Consider the following 21,395-nt stretch of genomic DNA (forward strand, 5'->3'; position numbering starts at 1 on the left):
TGACGATGCTGTTGGATTATAGCGTATTTTCACCTTTCCTAGCAATTTTGACGACTGCTAAAGACACCGGGGATTGTCCGAGATATTTCTGATGGTCGCGACAGTTTGAAGTTTTTAAGGAAAGGTAACAACGATATATACAAGTAATTTTTATGAGTTTTTTTTTTAGAGAAGTTGCTGGTTACATGGAGCTAGGACTCGGAACTAGATTTGTACTTTAAGATTATGTTTACATTCCAAAAAGGTCTAGACCTATGTATAGCGAGTAATTAGTATAAAAAAATTCATAAAAATTTGTTTGATTTCATTACTGCACGAAAATCGCTGGGTAAGTCGAAGATCGCGGAAGGACATAAAACTTTCGGTAAAATTTTCAGAAAAATGTCATTCGCGAAGATCAGACGGAAATGTTTCTCGATGGTAATTTGTCATGCCGGGAGCGTTAAAAAATCGCTGCGATACGTTATTTATTAGGTAGCAGTCGGTCGACACCGACTGATTATCTCGTGGCACAGCCACCATTTCCTCTTTAATGGCACGTACAGTTTTCCATGATTTACGACACGAAGAACTTCCGTGGAAGGAAGCTGTTCCAACATGGGAATCGACATTGGACCGTGGTTCGAGGCAATCGTTGCCTCGCATATCGTATGCAGAGGAAATCGGACGCTCCGCTATATAATACTCGTGAAACTGACGTGGACGACTGCGTTTCTAGCTGTGCTTCGCTCGTTTCTGCTCTTGAACGTGTAAAGCGCAATTGAAAAAGAGCCACCGAGTGAAAGTGGAAATGATTTGAAGATGCATCGATCAGGAGGTACACGAGAGATTGGATACTCGATTAAATATATTTTCGCTTCGTTCATTCGATTAATTTACTGCCCGTTTTCAATTTACTTCAGTCGATCGTTTAAATTGAAATTCCAGCATTATATAAATATCGTTTTTCAAACATTTAATATTCTGTCTTCTCCAACGAACAGACTTTTATGAAATGTAAAGGTGAAAAATTGCATGGAATATACGTAGTGTGCAAGTACAGTTGGTCGTTACAATATTTAGTAGATAAAACAATTTTCTATCTAGACTCCATCTTTTTATCAGAAAAATATGAATTTGTACTGTTAGACGTAATCCTGTTTTCTAACATTACGATGTGCTTCCATATCGGCTATCTTCTAAACTACCTTTTGTTCGCCACTATACTGTTACTTCGTACGATGATTATTTGTAAACGTAAACTGGTCATAATACAGACAATGCCTTGATACTTCTCCTCGGCAGTCGTTTTCGATGTACAAGCTGATCTTTCGCAGTTTAAGGAAGTGTAACAATCTTAAGTTGTTACTCGAATAATCAAGATTCCACTCTACGACTGATAAAGCGATCTCGTATATTTGACCAACGGTGTAGATCCCCGCAATCCTTCTACAATGTAACGAATCTTCCCAAACCAATACACCTAATCACAACCCGATACGATACGATATACCTTTCAAAGACACCCTTCCTCCAATCTCTAAAGAAGTCGACAATCCTAGTAAAGCTGAAAGAGGGACGCAAGAGGTACGGTCGAAACATTGATTCCACGTGGATTCTTCAAGGACGGACTTACACAGATCACCGGGAAGCGATCCTCTGGAAAGGGGGTGCAGTGGATTAAGCGAATGGCTGTAAAAGGGCCACGCAACGTTGGAAAAAACCGGGGGTGATAGTGGCGGAAGAGATTTGTGGCGGGTTGGTTTACCGCCGTGAAAGAACCACCGCCACTTTTCGTCTCTTCTTATGGAAAAAGCGATCGCGACTTACGACGTATGCGTATACGTGTAAGAGTAAAAGAAGAAAGAAGAGAAGAGAAAGAGACTTGGTTAAGAGAAGAAATACGAGCTCACGACTGGCGAGAAGAAACTTCGATCGTTTCCACGGAGAAAAAGTTTATTGTTCGCGTATCGTGAGCTGAAGGATGATCCTCGGACTACGATGGCGTATAGCGTCCCTGTGTTTGTTTTAGGGCGAAGCATTAAGCCCTGTGTGTGCTTCTAGTGGACGGCCAGGGTTAATGATTCTTGATGGAGGAAGAGGGCGGGGAAATTTGATGAGCGCAAAGAAACTTTGAATTAAGGCGTTTAGTTCAGCTGTTTCGTCTGCGATGATGCGCAGCGATGATGATGATACCGGTGGTGTTTCGTTGGAACCTTGTGATAAAATTTAACGACGTTAAACGTCTTGTGATTATATCGTTGTAATTTTTTATTACTATTCATACATATTATATTGTAATAATTTCTAATCGGAGAAGAATTAAAATTTGATAAAATTGAACGAGACGACTTTCGGTGATGTTGCATAGGAACCTTTACAAGTGGATATTTCGTATACTGCTTTAATATATCTACAAAATCATGAATTTCAATTTCTAATTTAATCTAAATTTAACCGCTGATACAAATATAAAAAATCTGTATGTTCGATACTTAAAATATTTAGACGCGTAAACTGTGATCTATTAATAAAAAAAACGCTTCTATATATCTTGCGAAAATTTTTAAAAATTCCAAGTATCGGAAACTAATTTCGTTCAAAGCCCATTTATTTCTATACGATACACATCTTCGATCTCGTATAGGGCGCTATAAAAAAGCGATTTTCTTTCGACAGAAACGCGGTTCAGGTATCGTTCGATCTACCCTCGTTCAACCCTTACGCGGTAAGAAAAACCGGATCGTAAAAGTGGTTGTCAAATACAAGATTCAGCTTGATTCCTCGAGAATCGTGTAACGATCAAACAAGCAACACTCGTAAAAATCCCGATGGAAAACGATCGGAGAGAGAAAATACACGTTTCTCACCCTTCGTTCAGTGGTGGAACCTTGTACTTGGAAAATCATGGAAACGGTCACGGGCTCAGGTGCACAGACCAGAATTTCTCGCTGGAACTTCCGAAAGTTTCTTCGGAAGTTGTCGGCTGCTTCATCGTACCTATATTTCATGAATTATGCCGAGTAACTCCGGCCAAAGATCGTATATTTCTTCTTTTGAAGATCCTGAAATATTTCACGTTGTTGAACGAAGTTAAGCTAGGGAAGTTTGGCGAAAGAAGTTCGATTTTCTGGTAGATATTCAGGTTTAGCCTGTTGAGGATTGAATTTTATATATTTTAAAATATCATTGATGCAAATTCGATAGTATAAAACGAAACGTTCGATAAAATTTGGAATAAACGTAAGAAATATATTTTCAGACGAAGAAATTGTTCGCTATCAGAGTTTTCAATGTAGTGTCTACTGCTCCAACGAGTTCAATCGATTTCTACTTCCATCACGAGATTTCTTCGCAGATTCGACAAAAATACTTGTAGCGAAAAGTACCTGCGGTTAATAATAAGAATAAAAATTCGCGAAACTTGTAACGAATACTAAATTACTATGAACATAAATTTCCACGATATAGTCTTTGTACTTGATTAAAAAATATTCAATTAAATAAAAAACACCCGAAAATATCTACGCAACTTTTGAGAGGCCATAAACAAAACTGCTCGTTTCCCCATGGTGAGTTCCTTCGGTCACAACGTAGCCCGGTTTTTCCGCTCTGAGAGGCGCGATTGTCCCCTCAGGGACGGTGCAAAAGGTTTCCGCGGGTTGAGAATTATAATCGCGAGCCGAGTAATCATCTTTGCATCCTGTTTCACCTCCCGCTTGCCAGGCGGTCGAATATGCAAAATACTTTGTCGAGGTCGTAGTTTTCTAAACAATTTGGGAAACTGGCGAGGCCAGACACTCTGGGTACAATTGAAACGAGACGTTCCAGTAATGAATTATGTCCCTCTAAAGGGGGTGAGAAGGGGTTCCAGGACATGGAGAAAGGTTTGAATAGCACATAGGCGGAAGGTGTGGAAGCGTGAATTGGGATTAATTCTTGGGGTTGGATGAATGAACGACGGCTTCGAGGATTGCCGCAGGTTAATGTTAATTGTCGAGCATAAAGTGCTTGCTGTTTGTCGTTCCATTCGCTACTCGATAATAGCTCTTTGCACGATCGTATCCTTTATTTCGCTTTTATTGCGTGCTTTTCTAGTTTTTTAGAAAATTACGTGGAACTTTCTGTTTGATTAAGCCACTATTCGTTTTTTGAAAATCTGACGAATAAAATTGTATCTAACGATTTCTGCAAACTATCGGTACCTTTTTAAGGTAGTCAATTATTAGAATTGTTCTTGTAAATTTTTTGAGGTAGAAATTAAAAAAGAATTGTAGTGCAATTTGTATAGGTATTTTTCAATCCCAGTTGGCCTCGAATACAAAACATTTTTACGGCACAGACGAACAAACAATTCCTATTTCTCTGTATTCCATGGTGGATTAAATAAAACGAAATATGCGTTATGCGGCGGATAAAACGCACGGGATGAATATTTTTGCATACGTAACACGGAGAATTTACATTATCCTCGAATAAAATAGTTCAGCTGCGGAAACTCTCAGGAACGAGTTCTATTTTCTGGCTCTCGGTTTATTGAACCAAAAGTGTGATTCATAAGTGGCCTGGAAGGAAGACGAAAAATAAGAAAAACGAGGCGTCGAACCTTCCGCCTGCAAATAAACGAGAGACCATGGCGGCTGCACTCGAAAAGAAATCAACACGAAACAATTTGCACCTTGTAATCGTGGTAACGGTGATGGTAATTAGCGTGCCTTCTTATGCACCGGAGGAAACGTTCCGTTGCAGTACGAAACGGTCATTTACAACCGCGTGTCTGCAATTCAATAATTTTCTCCGGATGGTTTAACACACTCTGTGCTTTTGTTTCAACCGTTTCGAAACGTTTCCTGATTTTATCTCGCTACCGAGACAGTCTCTGCACGTGGAACATCGGTCGGCGTAGTCGTTTTTCGCCAATTTTTCCTTCCCCCAGAAAATTACCCGTGTAAAACGACAGACCTCGCTATTATCAACATCACATTCGTCGATAAGAAACATATTAAAATATAGCACGGAAGAACATATTAATAAAAATATTTCAACCATTCCAATAACATCGAGCGAAACTAATTTTCATTTTCTTGCTTCCAATCTGTCCTTCTCGCGGAAAATTAACCATGGCCCAATCGCAGTTGGTATCGAGCGAGAAATTCTCTACCAGACAAACGATGCAATTTTCATCAGAATATTAAAACGACATAATTTTCAAGGAGCAACAGGATCCGAAGAATGATCGACGAGCATGGCACGCAATCGGAAGCCAATCACCCGAGCCACGGCCAGCTACTCCATGATAAATGCCGAGCTTCATCGTTCAACCCGGCGACAATTGGCCGCGGTGGACGACTTCGTCTAGTTTCCTCCGCTTATATCAGCGCGCCCGTATCCGTCGAACAATTTGTTGTCTGCCAGCCAGGCCATTTTCCATCGCTCCACCCTCTTATCCGTCATATCTGAAGCTTCGTCTCTGTCAAATTCCGTGCTCTCGAGCGACCGCAGACTTTCGTAGCACAGTGAAACAGAGAGAGTAGAATGCCGTTTCCCGGAAATCACGTCACGTACGCGCTGGTCCCAGCCTTTCGCGTCTCTTTTGATTGCTTTTTGAATCGGAATGCTGATGTTCCTTCGTGTACCGAAGATGGAACACGTTAGTTACTTCGCTTCTTCGTGGGGTTCATTTCTGGAATTATGAAGCGGTTTCGGTGCTGTAGACGTATTTCACGAATAGTCGAGGGTTATTTATTAGCGTTAATCGATTGGTAGTTTTGAAGTTGCAGGAGTTTGTTTCAGCTTGTTGAGGTTTGAGAGCGAGGGAGCCAGATTCTTGATAATCGAAATCAAGGAATCTTCAGGAAATGGGATTCGTCAGTTTGACTTCCGGGCATGTAACTCTGACTATTCGCGCAAAAGCCAATCCATCAAACCCGATCAAACCTGATCAAACTCGATCAAACCCAACTAATATCAAAATCAGAAAATCTTCAGAAATGCTAATAAATTAGCTTCCAAATGTGTATAACCAAGCTCAAAAGACTACGTATTGCTTTCCGTAGTCCCAAATTGTCTACAACATCCTCAAACTTTCTGAAACTTGCCAAACCAGAGTATAAAATTCTATCTCACGGACAAAAATCCTGGGTAACGACACAACTTCTGGTATCCATAGAACGCTTGTCCAACCGTATCAGAATAAGCATTTCGAACGGTCGTACACACTCGCAAACACCCTCGGAGCGTGGATGGTGCTTCTAGGGGCAGGTAGCGGCACGCTGCGTTTCTGGAATAATTTAATTAGTAAGCGTACGAAGTGAAGTGCCAAGTCTTATCCCGTGGGCTTAATAGCTGGCTCTTCCCCGCTTCTGACTTCGCCTCCCGCGGGACGTACCTTTGCCCGGGAACTCGTCTGCGTTAGAAACACGCACCACGAATCCCCCGTAGGTCGAACGAGATCATGAAACCGGGACTTAGCATCTTGCTAGCCACCCGAGGACGTCGTTTAATGAATTAATTAAGCATTATTTTGTTTAACTGCTGACAGTTCGTCTTCCTCATTGGCAAATGGTCGTACGTTTTACGACCGTTTCATTGGGGGCTCTGTTTTACGGCCCCTTCATGATATTCGTTCTTTCGGTAATCTTTTATCTTCTTTTCTTGGGATTTCTTGCTCTCGTTAAATACTGCGACTTCTTGTATCTGTAGATAATTACTGTGACTTGTTGTGAAGTACGCGTGATTGTAATAAACAACGATACGCAAATTATAACTTCTACATCGTACATTCCGGCATTTTTTTTTTCAATTTTAACGATGCGATCAAATGCGACAAAATGATTTGTATAACGCATACAGTGGCAACGAAAAGTACACACCGTTTTCTCCGATAAAGTATTCTTTTATTTTCAATAATCATACGTAGCGTCGTTAGTATCAAATTTTTGTAATCGTTTGAAAGTACGAGATTTAACACAGTTGGATCTAATTAACCATTATACCATAAAGTATGAACGCAGTGATGTACAAATACATAATACGTACTACATAATACGTACTACATAATACGTTTAGAATAAGTTTTCTCAAGTATTATACATATTTTGTAATCTTACTCTGTAAAAATATTACAATCCTGATCATTTTCTTGATGCTTTGTATTAATCGTCTCGCTCGGTATGAAACTAACGAATGCTCTAACAACATCTACGAGTAGAAGCGTAATGTGCTCCATTATCGAACGACGATGTTCGTTGAGTGAAAAAAAGAAATCCGAGAGATTTCACTTGGACGAAATCGCGCACAGTTTCTTTTGCAACGCCGTCAATTTGGTGGTTGCAGCGATTTTCTGGTTTCTGGCGGTGCACCCTCGCCGTTTCCGGCGATTCTATAACGGTGGGAGCAGGAAGAGAACTTTTATATCGCAGCAAATTGCTCGAGGCCGCTCGTTCTTCTTCCCCCACTGTCCGATGGTTACTTTTTAATTAAAAGTTTCGCCTTTAAAGCCACGGCCAGACGAGACCCCAGTCGGCAAAGGGACAAATTGCATCGGGTTGTACCCGCGTGCGTACGCTCGCTGTCGCGCGACACCGAGCCGCGAGACAATCGAATGGAAAACAAGTCGAGCACGCATCGAACGACTGCACGTGAAAGCTTTCCTTTGTCACTGCTCGTCTGCGGCTGTATGCGAAACGTAATGGCGAAGTAAATGAATTTTTTTAAACGTCGCGTCGGGGATAGATTTTGTTCCTTCCTTTTTTTCCGTTTTAATACGAGTCGTCTAATATCACAAGATAATATTGATCTACACTTCGTAGAGATTATGAAACTATTTAAATCGTCGATCATTCGTTATACTAATAAATCACGGTGTTAACATATAGATTTACAGAGGTAGATAATAATACACACCATAAGGACAGATAGTTGTATGCACGTAGTTGATGTATGATTGTTGTTTTGTCTTGTTAAAGTAACTACTTCGATAAAAACTCTACATCTTTATTTATATATATGTGCGACTTGGTGATTGTTATTATGCAGAAATATTCTAAATAAGGAGCGATGCATATTATTGTACGCTTGAATATACATTATGTTTTGGCTTGCAAGGTCTAACAACAAAGGAACTAATAAGAAGATTTCTATTTATGTTCCCTGTAGCCTCTAATCCAAGTTATAAAGTTAACTTGTTTGGTGATGTCCTTTTGCTATAAAAATATGAACGTGCTCCCTATCATTCCATTGTATAGTAACACTAAGAGAGTAAAGATCTGAATCAGCATAAACTTACACATTATACTTATACCTTTAATTATTTCAATATACTTTTCTATTACAAATTCATCCACTCGTTTCTCAATCAGTCAACCTCAACCTCGACATGTCGTTCTGTTATGTTCTACGTATCTTGTTTATGTTTAACTTCGTGTTTTATGCAAACTCTGTAAATGGAACCTCGATAGGTAAACGGAAATAAAATATACATATAGATATGCAGCGATCTTTATCTTTAGCGCTAACTATATTCGAGATCACTATTGTGCATAGAATATAGAGTATTAGTAAATTAAGATTACAAGAAGATAATGTAACAATGCTACAGTGTTATAAGAGCAAGGCAATTGTACAATAGCAGGATAGTACTAGCATGATAATAATAAAGTAGTACTATCGTAGCAATAGTACTACGATAATAGTAAAGTGGTACTATAATAGTAATAGACCAACATTAAACCACTGAATTACAGTTAATATACCACATCATGGTAACCATTCCTCATGCTTCATCTTGCGTCCACTGGATGTGAACCGCTAGATACCTAAGTGTCACAGTACACCCACTATTCCATTACGCTCATTCATCGCATTCCACGGTCCCTTTATCTCTCTCCAGCAATTCCAATTCAATCTCCTGTCTACGTAACAGTCTCACGAATAGAACTATCTAAAAACTGCAAACCCATTCTTTTTTCCCTCGCCTCTATATATCTACGCAGCCACAGTCTCCTTTAATTCTCTCGTAATCCCTGGTATCATCTTATCTTCTCCATTAAACACGTCAGACTACGCACACATATACGCGTTATCTTTGCACGAGAAAGATCCAGTTAGCCACCATCTCAGCCCGTTAAACTCTTGCAACAAGAAGAATACTAGAAGCAGCATTAAAGGACCATTAAGAAAATTAGAAAGAAATTAATTTTAAAGGATTACTCGTTTCTTTGTTCTGCAAACTGATTGTCACTGCGAAATTCACATATATCTACGGGGTGTCTCGTGTAACTAGATGGACTATAGGTTTAAAGCGATAAAAAATAGTAGGATAGCGGAGCAATTAATTAAGAAATGTAATAATAAAAATTGTGAGAAAAATGTCTCGACCAGCTGAGATAAAAGAGATTCTACTGTAATAAAGCTAACAGGAAATTCGATATAAGTAATAACTAAGGATAAAAGAATTAATTTTTAATTTTCTATTAATAATCTATAGACGCTAGAGTCCGGATTTTATCCACACAAAGGGCCATTCTTTTTGCTCGCCCCTCAACGAGAACACGTTTTAGTTAAATCAAGAGAAGAGGAGATCGAAGGAAGTCTTGTTTGGGCCCACTACCAAAGGACGAGCAACAGCAAAAAAAGAACGGTCTGAACGATACTCTTCTGCGACTGGTCGACAAGAAGGGGCCCGTCTTCCTTTTACGACGTGGCTTCGCTCGACGACACGCGGCCATTAACATATTCTTCATCCTGCGACAGAAGCTCTCACGGAGCTTCTTGTCAACCGATTTCGAGAACGGAACGTCCGGGTTCTTTGTGCGTGTTCCGTGCACTGGTTCGGCGATCGGTGGCGACCATTTTTGGCGAACGATCGGTAGAAGAATGGGTAGAAGGTGTACCACGTGGGAGGACGTTGAATTTATTGGATCTCGATATTGCTAAACTTTCTCTACCGAATCGTAGAAACTCTCACGCAACGAACGTGTTAAACGGAAATTTTCGTACACGGTGAAATTACAACTTGGTTAACTAGGAAATCAAACGGAATAAAAACAAGTAGAGAACAAAACCACCAAAACCCCGAAATAGACTTCTTTCAAAGAGGAACCTGCTGGAAATCAGTGGTAATCACCCACGCGAGGATCCAAAACGAGCTGTACACACGTACACACACAGAGTACCGCGATTTGAAAACAACGGGTGCACAGCATCCCGAAGCAACAGCCTGGTAATTGCGTTCACGAAACCGCGAACAGGCAAGAACATCGGCGAGAACGGTCGTTTGTCAGTGGCAAATAGAACGGTTGATCTCATCGAGGCCCTCTAACGAGGCCTCGTTATTGCAGTTCGCGTGCACTCGCGTCGATCTTTCGACCAAGCGTTTTCGATCGGCTAATTAAAACGAACTTCTCGTTTCGAGACTTAATCTCTACCACTGAGAACCAATAAAGGGCAAACGGAATCGTTCCTTCCCTTTCCATTCTCTTCTTTTCTTTTTTTCGTTAGTCTCTTTTCCTCTGATTCGCGAGGAACGCGATCGATGGCAAACGCCGCCGGATGTCCAACATCCGGGGACAATTTATATCGACGATAAATTCCTACCCTCTTTCATTAGTGGCCTTTGCACGCCAGATTTACAGCTATCTCTCGCGCTGTGAACAGTGTTCCGTGTTTCGCGGTCGATCGTATTTTTCGCCAACCATTTTAACTGTACCTGCAGGGGACGAAGGCGCGGGAGGTGACAGTTTCGGTTGATTCGAATTAGTTTCGTCGTTAGTGATAGCGGAATTAACGGCGAGCGGTCGAAACGTTGCAATTCGAAGAATTTCTCTGATGTTTTGTTATGGAGGATATACCTCGGCTCTTTTGTCATGATATTTTAGGAAAGGAAGCACATGCACGTGTCTAGTACATAGGAATTTCGATTTGATTACAATTAATTTTTTATTAAAAATTAGTGGCAGCAATTGGAACGAGACGAAAGATACATTTTAATCAATACGACGACGCTTTGGAAACTGAACGTATCTGCTGTTCGTAGAATAATATTGGAAATTCTGCTAATTAAATGTAATCGTAGAATAACAAAAACTAAGAAGCTTGGAAAATTTCAGAAAAATTTCAAGATAGGGAAACTGAAAAGTATATTCAAATTCACGAAGAACGTGCCATTTCATTTCACAGAGAAATCAGGAACTGGCTGTACAATCGATATAGACGTCGTAAAAGCAGACTTCCAAAAAGAAGCGTGAAGAATGTGCACCGCGGCAATTTCAGCGACACTTCGGGTGTAGCCCGTTCGACTTTCCATGCCGAAACTTCTCTCCATTTTCGGCGTGTGCGGCTCGATTTATCACCGTTGAGTTAAATTTCGATCGACCTCTATAACCGTGAACTTGCGATCGCGCCAAGACCCGACGTCCCGCGCCATTCAATTTAAATCCTCGTCCGATCAACTCCAACTTCGATGCTCCTCTATAAACGGAGGGATACACGTCTACGTATATATCGTCGATATCGTCAGACAACATCTGTGACAGCCAGAACGAGCTTCAAGCTCGATCTGTTATCGCCTTGGTAGGCTATGATCCGCCCTCTTACGTGAAAGTTGTAAAAGAGACGAAGAAAACAGATTGCGATGGCGCGCGTAGATGTTTATTGAAATATAAAAGATTTATGTCCCTCTTTCTCTCTCTCTTTCTTTCTTTTTCCTTCCCTTCGTAATAAGTTTGCGTGACGACGAAGTTTCAGGTTTTGAATTTAGAGAAGTTTGCTGTGCAGAGCTGAGAAAGATGAGAGCTAAAGATTTTCACTGACGCGAGACAAAAGTGATGGCCTAAAACACGTAAATTAATCTTCTCGGGTTGTGAATAATTTTGGAAGCAGAAAATGTTTAGTTTCTCATTGAAGAATTTTCAAAAATCGACCATTATTACAACCTGTTTTCTATTGTAGTAACTTCAAATAAATATGGTTATCTAGGTGGAACTTTAGATTGAAAGAAGCTGAGAGTGGATCAAAAAATCTTTGAAAAGAAGAAGACGTATTTAAATGGGAGTTTAATTGATTTTTAATATTTTTCAGATCATTAATATTTTCTTGGAAACATAGTGCGCGTATTTAGAAGGGAATAAATCAACGAGAAATAGAAACACGATGTTTGGATGTTTGGAGAAGAGTTGGGAAATACAGATGCAACTTCGATCGACGTTTCTCCCAATGACAGACGATATTCAAATGAGACATTCGATGCAAACTGAACAAGATCAAAAGGGAATTCAATCGAATGCTAAGATTTAACTCTTCTGGATCTGGTACTATGGAGATACATGAAACGTGTAGTTTGTGCCTCTTGAGATTCAAGATCTCTCATTGTATTGAAATGGCAGACAGATCCTTGACAGATTTATCACTTATTTCTGTGTCGCTACGAGTATCGTTTCAATCACAGAATCGTGTTATTATTTTATCATCTCGTAGATCACCAATTAACAAAACAAACAATATTTGGTTCGCGATATGACTACAAAAAATTGAATAAATCTGAAATAACGGAATTAATTAGTCTTTTAAATTGAAATTAAATTCTCTTAAAAAACTATATGTACGACTAAAGCTTGATTTTAAAAAAACGATATTTTGTATATATGTGCCAACTTAATAACGTATTCCAGGTTTCTCTTCTACACAAGAAATTTAATAACTTCTTGTTCGATTGAAGATTCAAATATGCAGCGGAAGATTCGTACGTCTCTATCGAATTTCCTTGAGAAAATTTTCTCAAGAAAATTCACCGACGAAGACTCTGCACCACCGAGCTACCTTCCTCCCTTATCCTTCTGAATTATTCTGGAGAGTAATCGGCGGAAATGAAATCTACCAGCTCCAGTTACCGAAGTCAGAAGTTCGTATTAATTATGACTCGTAATTGTCAATCGACGCTCTGTTGGTTTCTACGAGCACTAGGGGCAGTTAGGAAAGGGCTGAGATAAGTCATGAATGTCCATTAGTAGAAGAGGGATTTTGAAGTGAAATTTCATATTAATATACCAGAAGCTTAGTCAACTCGACCATATTAATTTCTATGTCAAACGAACGAACACAATTCATCGAGCACGAACGAAAATAAGTATAAAAATATCGTCGATATTATCGGTATATAATCTAACATTTTATGTTCGTAATAGTCTTACGTGAGAAGTTCAAGAAAGTTCAGCGTCTCTTACGTAATTCCATAACCTTCAGCTACAACCTTTAACTTTAACCTTTATCTTTTTAATCTTATCGATACCCGAGGTATTATAATCACGTATTATACAGAGTGTCTAAATTCTTCCAGCCAAACCTTCGTAAAAAAAAAATCGAGATAATCAAACAAAAATTCGCAAAGTCTTACCTGATGGTATTAGGTTGTCCGAAAAGTGTCTTTCTCTTACAGACACGTCTTTTACAACGACGCATCTTTACAATACAATACAAACATGAAACCTAATCTGTCGAATCTTTATCTTGATAAAACAAAATGGATTATACGTAGTTCGATAAAATAATATAAAACGGAAAATGTCGTGTATCCACTATTTCCTTATAAAACGAAAGAAACTTTTCGGACGATCTAATATATAATTAAGAGATAAATTAAATTATATTCCATAAATGAGTCCGGTTTAACGTAATACCATAAAATGTAAAAACATCAGCCCTCCCTCTCAAAAAAGCCCAACGTTCTTTAGACTCACCTGAGAATATGTTGATTGGTAGACTGCAGCAGGATCGTAGTATACTTGGTGATCAGCATTTTTCCTCTCGCAAATGCCTCGAGGAAATCCACCAGCCGAAACGTTAGAAGTAAAACCGAGCTAATTCACGTACAGCCGTGTAACACGAAGCTGCGGTAGTCTCCGCGCGACAACGACGACAGTCGAAAGAGGGGCCTCGCACTCGTTTCGCATAAATCGCGGTCTAGGAAAATCGAGCAAAGCGAATGAAGAGCGCGTGGATGCCGCGGAAATTCTTCCGGCTATATTTAACGTTTCCAGCAGGCACAAAGCGATCCGGCTGCATCCTTCTTTTCTCCTTCTTTTCGAGGTTCCAGCGAAAACCTTGACGTCATTCGGCCGTCGATCTTGCCCGTGGTCAAGTCACCGGTTTCGCGCCTCCTCCGCAACGATCGTCGCTGTGTTTGCTTCGGCTTTCGCTTTGTTTGTGCTGCACGTCGTCGACGAGGCGTGGTTTCGAGGCTGAGTGAGTTGCCGGATTGATTGGGTGTCTGCTTTTGGCGAGGGTGTTGATTCAAATCGCGTCACTTCGTGGTCTCTCGCGTTTCCTTTCGAGAATACGTGCACAAGTGTTTGTGCGATTGATTGGAAGTTTTGCTAGCTCCGCAAATATTGAAGTAACGATCGGTGCTTATTTTAAGTATGATTAATGTGGCTTCTTGGCGATGAAATATCGTTCCACTCGATCGATGCGTTCATAACGCTGATTAGAATTTCCGTAGAAATATTACAGATATACGATCGATGTTAATTTCAAGTGTAATTTCCGTCATTTATCGGTGATTCGATAAAACATCTTTTTAATAAATTGATTAAACATTCTACCGGTGTTTGTGGTAATTGAAATTTTTATTGAAAGGATGGAATTACGATGATCGTTTTGGATACGATCGATACTCGATCGATAGTTGTTATATGAGGTATATTTGCCGCTTCAATTGATTATTTATAGCATTGATTGAAATCTTCGTAGAAGTATCGAAGTCACGATCAATGTTAATTATAAGTATGATCAACGTCGACCATTGGGAATTCGGCGAAACACTCCTTTTAGCTCGAAGCTTTGCGCTTTATGATTTCATTTCTAGAAAGTTAACAACTTCGTTGAGAAATCTGCAGCTTGGTAATTTTTAACATAGGAACCTTGTTCGCGATTAATATCTACGCTTCGTTATCTTCGTTAACTTGCCTTAAACTATTATCGATCTATTCCTTTCCTTAAAACAGGTTACTTTTTACAGCATCCGGAGCAACAGATCTTGATTCGAGCAATCTTACCTTCTAAATTAAACTTCCTGTATAATTAACTTACAAAGTTGTCCTTTACGCGAGAACAAGATCCTCACGATTACCAGCAACATCCACTTCGATCATTAAATTTATTCAGAAAGATAAGTCATTTGACATAAATCTCATCTTCTGACCAAGCTTCCTCTTCCTCGTCAATTTCAACTTTTTACTCTCCTCTTTCTCACCAATTATTCAAAAATTTTCGTATCTACGACGATTATGTGGAAGTGTTGAAAAATCAATTTTTTCACTTCTTCCAGTTTCCACCATCGATTCAACACGATCGTAAACGTAACAATCACGTCTCTGTCAACCGTGTTCGACCGAAACACGCAGCTGTCGCAAGAAAGGAGCTTCGAGTCAGGTGTGCTGTACCCTCTTTACTCTTTAACTGTCCGGGTCGAGGAGCTCGCGAACGGGTCCCAAGGTTTTGCCTCGTGTTTACCAGCCTGACAGATAGCGACAGGTGCAACGATCACAGACTGGCTTTCTTCCTTCGAGAACGGACACCATGGCGCCGTTTCAATTCTATTCTCGCGTATCGTCCTTAGCGTTTCAGCTAAAACGTCGTCGAATCTTGGTTGACGTTGGTCAGCGTTTTTGCACGACTTTTCCTTCGTTTTAGTCCCGTTTATTCGTTGGAGATAGGACTTTCACCGTGATTTATTCTCGCTCAACTATTAATCGAGTTTAATATCGCGTCTCCAACAGGATCTTCGGTTCTAGTTTTATTCTTCAGCGCCACTAAGTCGTCGAGATTTTCGTCAAATGATTGGCAATGATTTATTCTCTGATTTATGTCTCGTTTATTAAGCTTCGAAATTTTCAGGCGTGCTTGAATTTCTTGAATTTACGTAATCCTTTTAATATCCGTCATCTTATACAGCTTGTCGATCTTGAAGTTAGACTCTGTTTTCATATCTTCGGTGTATCTTCATCAAAACTGTCGATTTTTCCCTTATTGACACTGGTCAACGACCTTTCACGACTTTTCAAATGTCCAGTGGTTTTCTTTCGCATCGATGATGTCACGCAATCTATTCTTGAATTTATTTTCATACATACACCGATCTAGCTTCACGCTCGATCCTCCATTCGATCGTGAATTTCGATTTTCCTGTTACACGTTCAGCGTGTAAACGCTTCTTAGCGTCTCGCCAAAGTACCGTCGTGCGTTGCTTGACGTTGGTCAGGGATCCCACGACTTGCCCTTCGATTTATCCTCGTTTATCCACCGATCGAGCTTCACGTCGAGTCTGCCGTGCGATCTTGAAAGATCGGTCAACGTTCCTGCGACCTTGTCGGCCTCGAGGCCCGGTCGATTATTCTTTATTGCGACTCGTCGAACGATCGAGGGCCGCGCCACCGTTTCTGGAATACGATTTCGTGGAAATCGTGTTGTCGATCGAGTCGAATCACCAATGGCCGAGTATTTTTAGCACCACTCTGCCAGAGATCGCGACGGTCAACTTGTTCAATGATGCAGAGAATCACGGGACTCTGTGAGATTCCGAAACGTAACACGATCGACTTGCCTCGTTCAGGGAATTGATCTTGTCTAAGACGTTCAATGTATTCTCAACTGCATTCCGTTTTGAAGCTCGAATCGATTATTCGATTGTCTGCTGATCGGAAACTTCTTTAAACCTTGTGATTGAAGATGGCAATTTTAAACAAATCGGATGAGATTCTTAGCTATATTTGAAATCTTGAAAGTTTATAAGTAAGATACGATAATGTATTTTTGATTGGCTATTGTTCGATGAATTATTTTTGATCTTCTAAGATTTATTTACGAATTGCTTGACTTTTCGTCGTACGATCTTTTCTGCTACGCTACTCGTCGACATTTTAGATTTTCCAAGACGAAGTTGGTTTAGATTGCACAGGAAGATCCTGATTATTCTAGCGATTCTCGGCTCGGTCGTTTGGGATTCAGGGTTTGACAAGGAGGTCAGCTTGATCAACTCGTTGTCTCAGAGAATCATAGCGATGTTACGCTTCTATGCACCGAGATCTTGATTATTAAACGAGACCAATTTAGTAGACGCGGCAGAAGTGTCTTCTTTGTTTCATAAAATCGTCTGAATGGAGTTCTGTTCGAAGAGATCATTGAGTCGTAGCGAAGGATCGCAAGCGCGCGTGCCACGTTAAAAACAAAATTCCCAAAATTTTAGCAGTCCGAAAGTAATCGTAGACACGTGCGTTGTAACGTTACACGGAAGTCGATCGGCAAAGATTCCAATTATTCGAAGAATTCGGTCCAATCAAGTTACTTGACGTTGAAGAGATCGTACGAACGTGCGTTAAATTGTCACAGAAACCTCGATCCTCTAGAATTCGTATTATTCGTAGAATTCGCTAGAAAGCAGTTATCGGTAACGTCAAATAATTTCGAACATTCGCGTTAAATTGTTACAAAGGCCTTGGCCTGGAATTCATATTGGAAAATCCAGCTGAGAAGAGAGTCAGTGGAAAAATATTATATAATTTGAAAACCGCAGTTATTAAATTGCAGTAAAGTCCTTGATCGCGTAGAATTCGCATTGCTTGAAAAAATTTAGTTGCACGAGAGTCACGAGAAATATCAAATAGTTTTAAACATCTACTAAATAACTATTAAATTCTGTATATCAAATTGTCAGAGACCTTGGTTAAAATTTGGATTCTTTAAAAAATCCAGCTGTTGTGAATAATTAAAAATTATTAAAAATTCGAACGTTCGTGATTTTTTTCAAATACTTCCAATATTCGATCACTTGATTAATCACCTTGTCGGTCACGTATCGTTCATTCGAAGCTCGCTGTATCTCGGTTCACCAATGTCTTATTCACATCGTAAATCACACTAAAAAGAGGAAAAATCTACACTCAGGAAGAGTAGCAAAAAAAAGAGAGATGTTCGATCGCAATGATTGGTCTATCGATCGTCCGCTTGAACTCACAAATTGGTAATCCAAAGTTCACCGATATATCTTATATCGTACATCATATCGTAGAAAGAACAGTCTGCGTTGAAGAAGAATGGCGAAGAAGCAATTAAAAATGATCCATGAATCTCAATGATCGATCATCTACTCTTGAAACTCACATATTGGTCATTCAAGGTTCACCAAATGTCAGTTCACCAGTCACCATATCTGACGTCATGTATCACCACATCAAGAAGAAACAGTTTATGTTGAAGAAAAGTAGTAAAGAAGCCGATCAATACCAAAATAGTTGACAGATCTGGATGAGCGAGCACAATGATCCGAGGTCTCTGTTGAAGAACAAGGTACTCGCGTGTCAGAGACACTGGCAGGTGGTAGCAAACCGCCTTATGTAGCATCGACAGGAGCGTGGCTGGTGCCAGTCCTTGTCTGCCAGTTCATTCGGAAGTGATCTGCTCAATAAGCGTCGCTCTGAGGCGCGTTTAATCGGTGTCAACGAAGGACAGGCGAACGATAAACAGTCTTGCGGTGGTTATATCGATGACGTCGCTTCTAGAAACTCCTCCGAGTGCATTTACTTCTCTGTTAACTACACGATCCTCTACCAGAAACGTTTCTCCTCGAGCGTTCCTCTTCCTCGACGAATTTATCAAATTTATCGGCGAATCTCGAAAAAATCGAACCTTTCGGTGACCTCTTCCGGTATCTTGCCCTTCTATCCGAACTCTGAACTCTGTTCGTGGATCGTTCGTGAACTATAGCAAGGTTCGAAGGATCGGAGACTGGATCACGAGACGAATCGCGTTATCGATCCCTCGGAATCGACAATGGCGACGAGGAGGGATCGGTTGCAGAGCGGAGGAAGCGAATCGAGGGATTTTCGCGAGACCCCAGGTAAATTGCGCTCAGCGTCCACTCTGCTTCGCGTCTCGCCGTCTCGAATTGATTTCATGCTCGATCGCGCTTGAGTCTGGGTCATCCGCGCTAACTTTCCAACTCCGTCGAGTCTTGGGAACGCGTAGTGTCGAAGACGTGGCCATTGTACGCGGTTCGGTTGCGATTTTGGGCCGATCGACGCGCCATTCCTCTCCACCATCGCGGTTAACCTTCAGAAACTATCTGAATTGGGAAACCACCGTGGATCCCGTTTCCCTTCATCGTGAGAATCTTATGTTCGATCGAGACAAGCTCCGACGATATTAGAAAACCTTCAACGAGACACTGTCTAAGAACGTTCGTAGATAATCGACACTCGCACTCGAAGACCTTTCATCTTCACCTAATCACGTCCCACGTCACCAGAGGACGAAACCTCTTCCAAACACTTTCTCCTTCGAATCTTCAAGCTCTTTCCAAGTTTTCCTAGTCCTTTCGCGTTACCACACCTTCTACCTGCGCCATGTTCAAAGACCATCGATCCACGTTATCCAAGGATCAGACAAAGAATCACCACCCAAGCTTCCTTCATGAACCTTCTAATTGAAGGATTCCGGTTCACGGTAAAGTCCTCCAGGGATTCATGATACTACGGTTCTCGAGAATCTCGATCATCTCCAATACCTAAAATCTGAAGGATTTGGCATCGATCGTTCTCCAGGATCTCGCTTTCTTGGATTATTTATAGACACGGCGGACAAAGAGGTTCTCGAGCGTGCAGCCCGGCTGCCGGTCGCGAATGGACTGGTTGCACGTTTGTTAAACACTATAGTCGCGGCTGTACCGCGCGGACTCTAGCTGCACAGGCGCCTATAGTCCCGGCTGGTTACGCCGACTGGATCGTCCTGTGCTCTCTCGGCGACTTTTCGAGCACGCCGTGGCTGTCTCTCCGCGGCGTGGCCACGTGTGCTTCAACAGTGTGCAAGGGGACTCTGCACTCGCATCGAGAGTGCGCACACCGGGGCTGGGAGAACTGGCTGCCGGCACGTAGGCACCGGGAAACGCGGGACGCCTATTTGCAGGGTACTGGGTGGGGGTGATAATTTCGTGAGGCACCCGGTCGACCAACCGAAGAACGGTCCTTCTTCGACGGCATCGAGATATGTGTGGGGCCACGTCCGTAGGGTTTTCGTTGTAAGATTGCGATCAGTTAGTATATAAGGTGTTCTTTCGTTTTGAAACGAATTGCAAGATTTAATAGTAAAATACTACGATTTTTCCTATTTTCCCCAGAAATGGTAAGCGTAGGAACGTACAGTGGCAAATAAAATTAATTTACAGATTAATTTACAAGTTTAATTGACGCAGTGAATCAATGAACGTTTACGAAGTTTTCGTTGTAGGGAAGACCGCAGTCGATTGATTGTTATACAGGGTGATTCCGAAAATCGTGGTACAACCGAAAAGAACACAGTTCCTCTCGTAGAAATTTGTTTAATCGTTAATTGTTACCAATATTTTATAACAGCGAATATATATTCAAAAAGGGACAATTACTCGACGCACGATCTTCGTTAGATACTACCTTCGATATGAAGTGTTTCCAGGTAATTTTCTCGTTTTAATTCCATAAATGTTCACTTTTACCAAAACGCCCGCGTTCCAAAACTCGTTGACTAAGGCACGATCAATCAACCCAGGAGCAAATACTTATCCAGAAGCAAAAATTCCGCGAGGAAACGCTAATTTCACGCGACTGCCTCGAGACTCTATCAGCCAGTTATCTGGCGATTATTCAAATTACCGAGTCGACCTCGCGAGTTTCACAGAGGAAACGGTTGATACTTAACAAATTGCGGCAACTCTCTTACCATGGTCCGATTATTTCAATTGCACGTGGTCACCGACGAAAGAAAATCACCGGCAACTGCTAAATTGAAATAAAATAAAATAGGAGAAAAATCGTGAACGGAACTCGATTACTCGCCGTGACCAGGCTTAACCTAATTGCGTGCGCGAGTACGTGCCTGGTAATTAAGAACAATTCGCGAGTTAGAGCGATCGAGAGGTGAGTTGGTTCAGCCTCGTTGAAATTCCAACCGCGAGGGACGAGCAGTACGTAATGTGCGTAATTTATCGTAAGCTTCTTACGCGAGTCGGTTTCAATTTCTTGCTATTAAGGCACGTACGTGATGGCAGACATAGTGGAAGATCGACCGGTTAACGGTGGTGGTTCTTCATACTTTTCTTCATTTTCGGTCTCTTCGCAGTTGCTTTTTGCCTCTTTTATTTCTTCCATTTTAGAGAATCTTTCTTGTACCGTATTTTTCATTTAATTGCTGCGATTCTAGATATTTATACATACAAGCGTTCAGCTTCCTATAAATAAAATTTCGCCTACCTACAAGAAATTATTCCTCTTCGCTTTAATCTTTTCTATTCGCTCTTTTCTTTGCGTAATTTCGTCGTACAACACGATCCAAAATTATAATTATATTTCCCTGTGTGATTAATCTATTTCAAAAACTGACACGACATAGTTAAG

The 21,395-nt window shown here is 40.9% G+C and overlaps 1 protein-coding gene across 7 annotated transcripts in view; it reads right to left on the reverse strand.

Annotated features, from left to right (window-relative positions):
- LOC126920653 (protein sprint) overlaps positions 1 to 21,395 on the reverse strand; it is a 156,374-nt gene that overhangs the window by 66,552 nt on the left and 68,427 nt on the right. Inside the window, exon 1 of one of the 7 annotated variants that reach the window (XM_050731334.1) lies at positions 13,713 to 19,834. The exons of the other annotated variants lie outside the window; for them this stretch is intronic. Within the exon in view, the coding sequence (XP_050587291.1) occupies positions 13,713 to 13,771 (59 nt within the window). The 5' untranslated portion in view covers positions 13,772 to 19,834. Of the gene's footprint in view, positions 1 to 13,712; positions 19,835 to 21,395 lie in introns of those variants that run through there. 7 annotated transcript variants of the gene reach the window in all.

Source organism: Bombus affinis, chromosome 9 (assembly GCF_024516045.1).
Source record: "Bombus affinis isolate iyBomAffi1 chromosome 9, iyBomAffi1.2, whole genome shotgun sequence".
In the NCBI taxonomy this organism is placed as follows: domain Eukaryota; kingdom Metazoa; phylum Arthropoda; class Insecta; order Hymenoptera; family Apidae; genus Bombus; species Bombus affinis.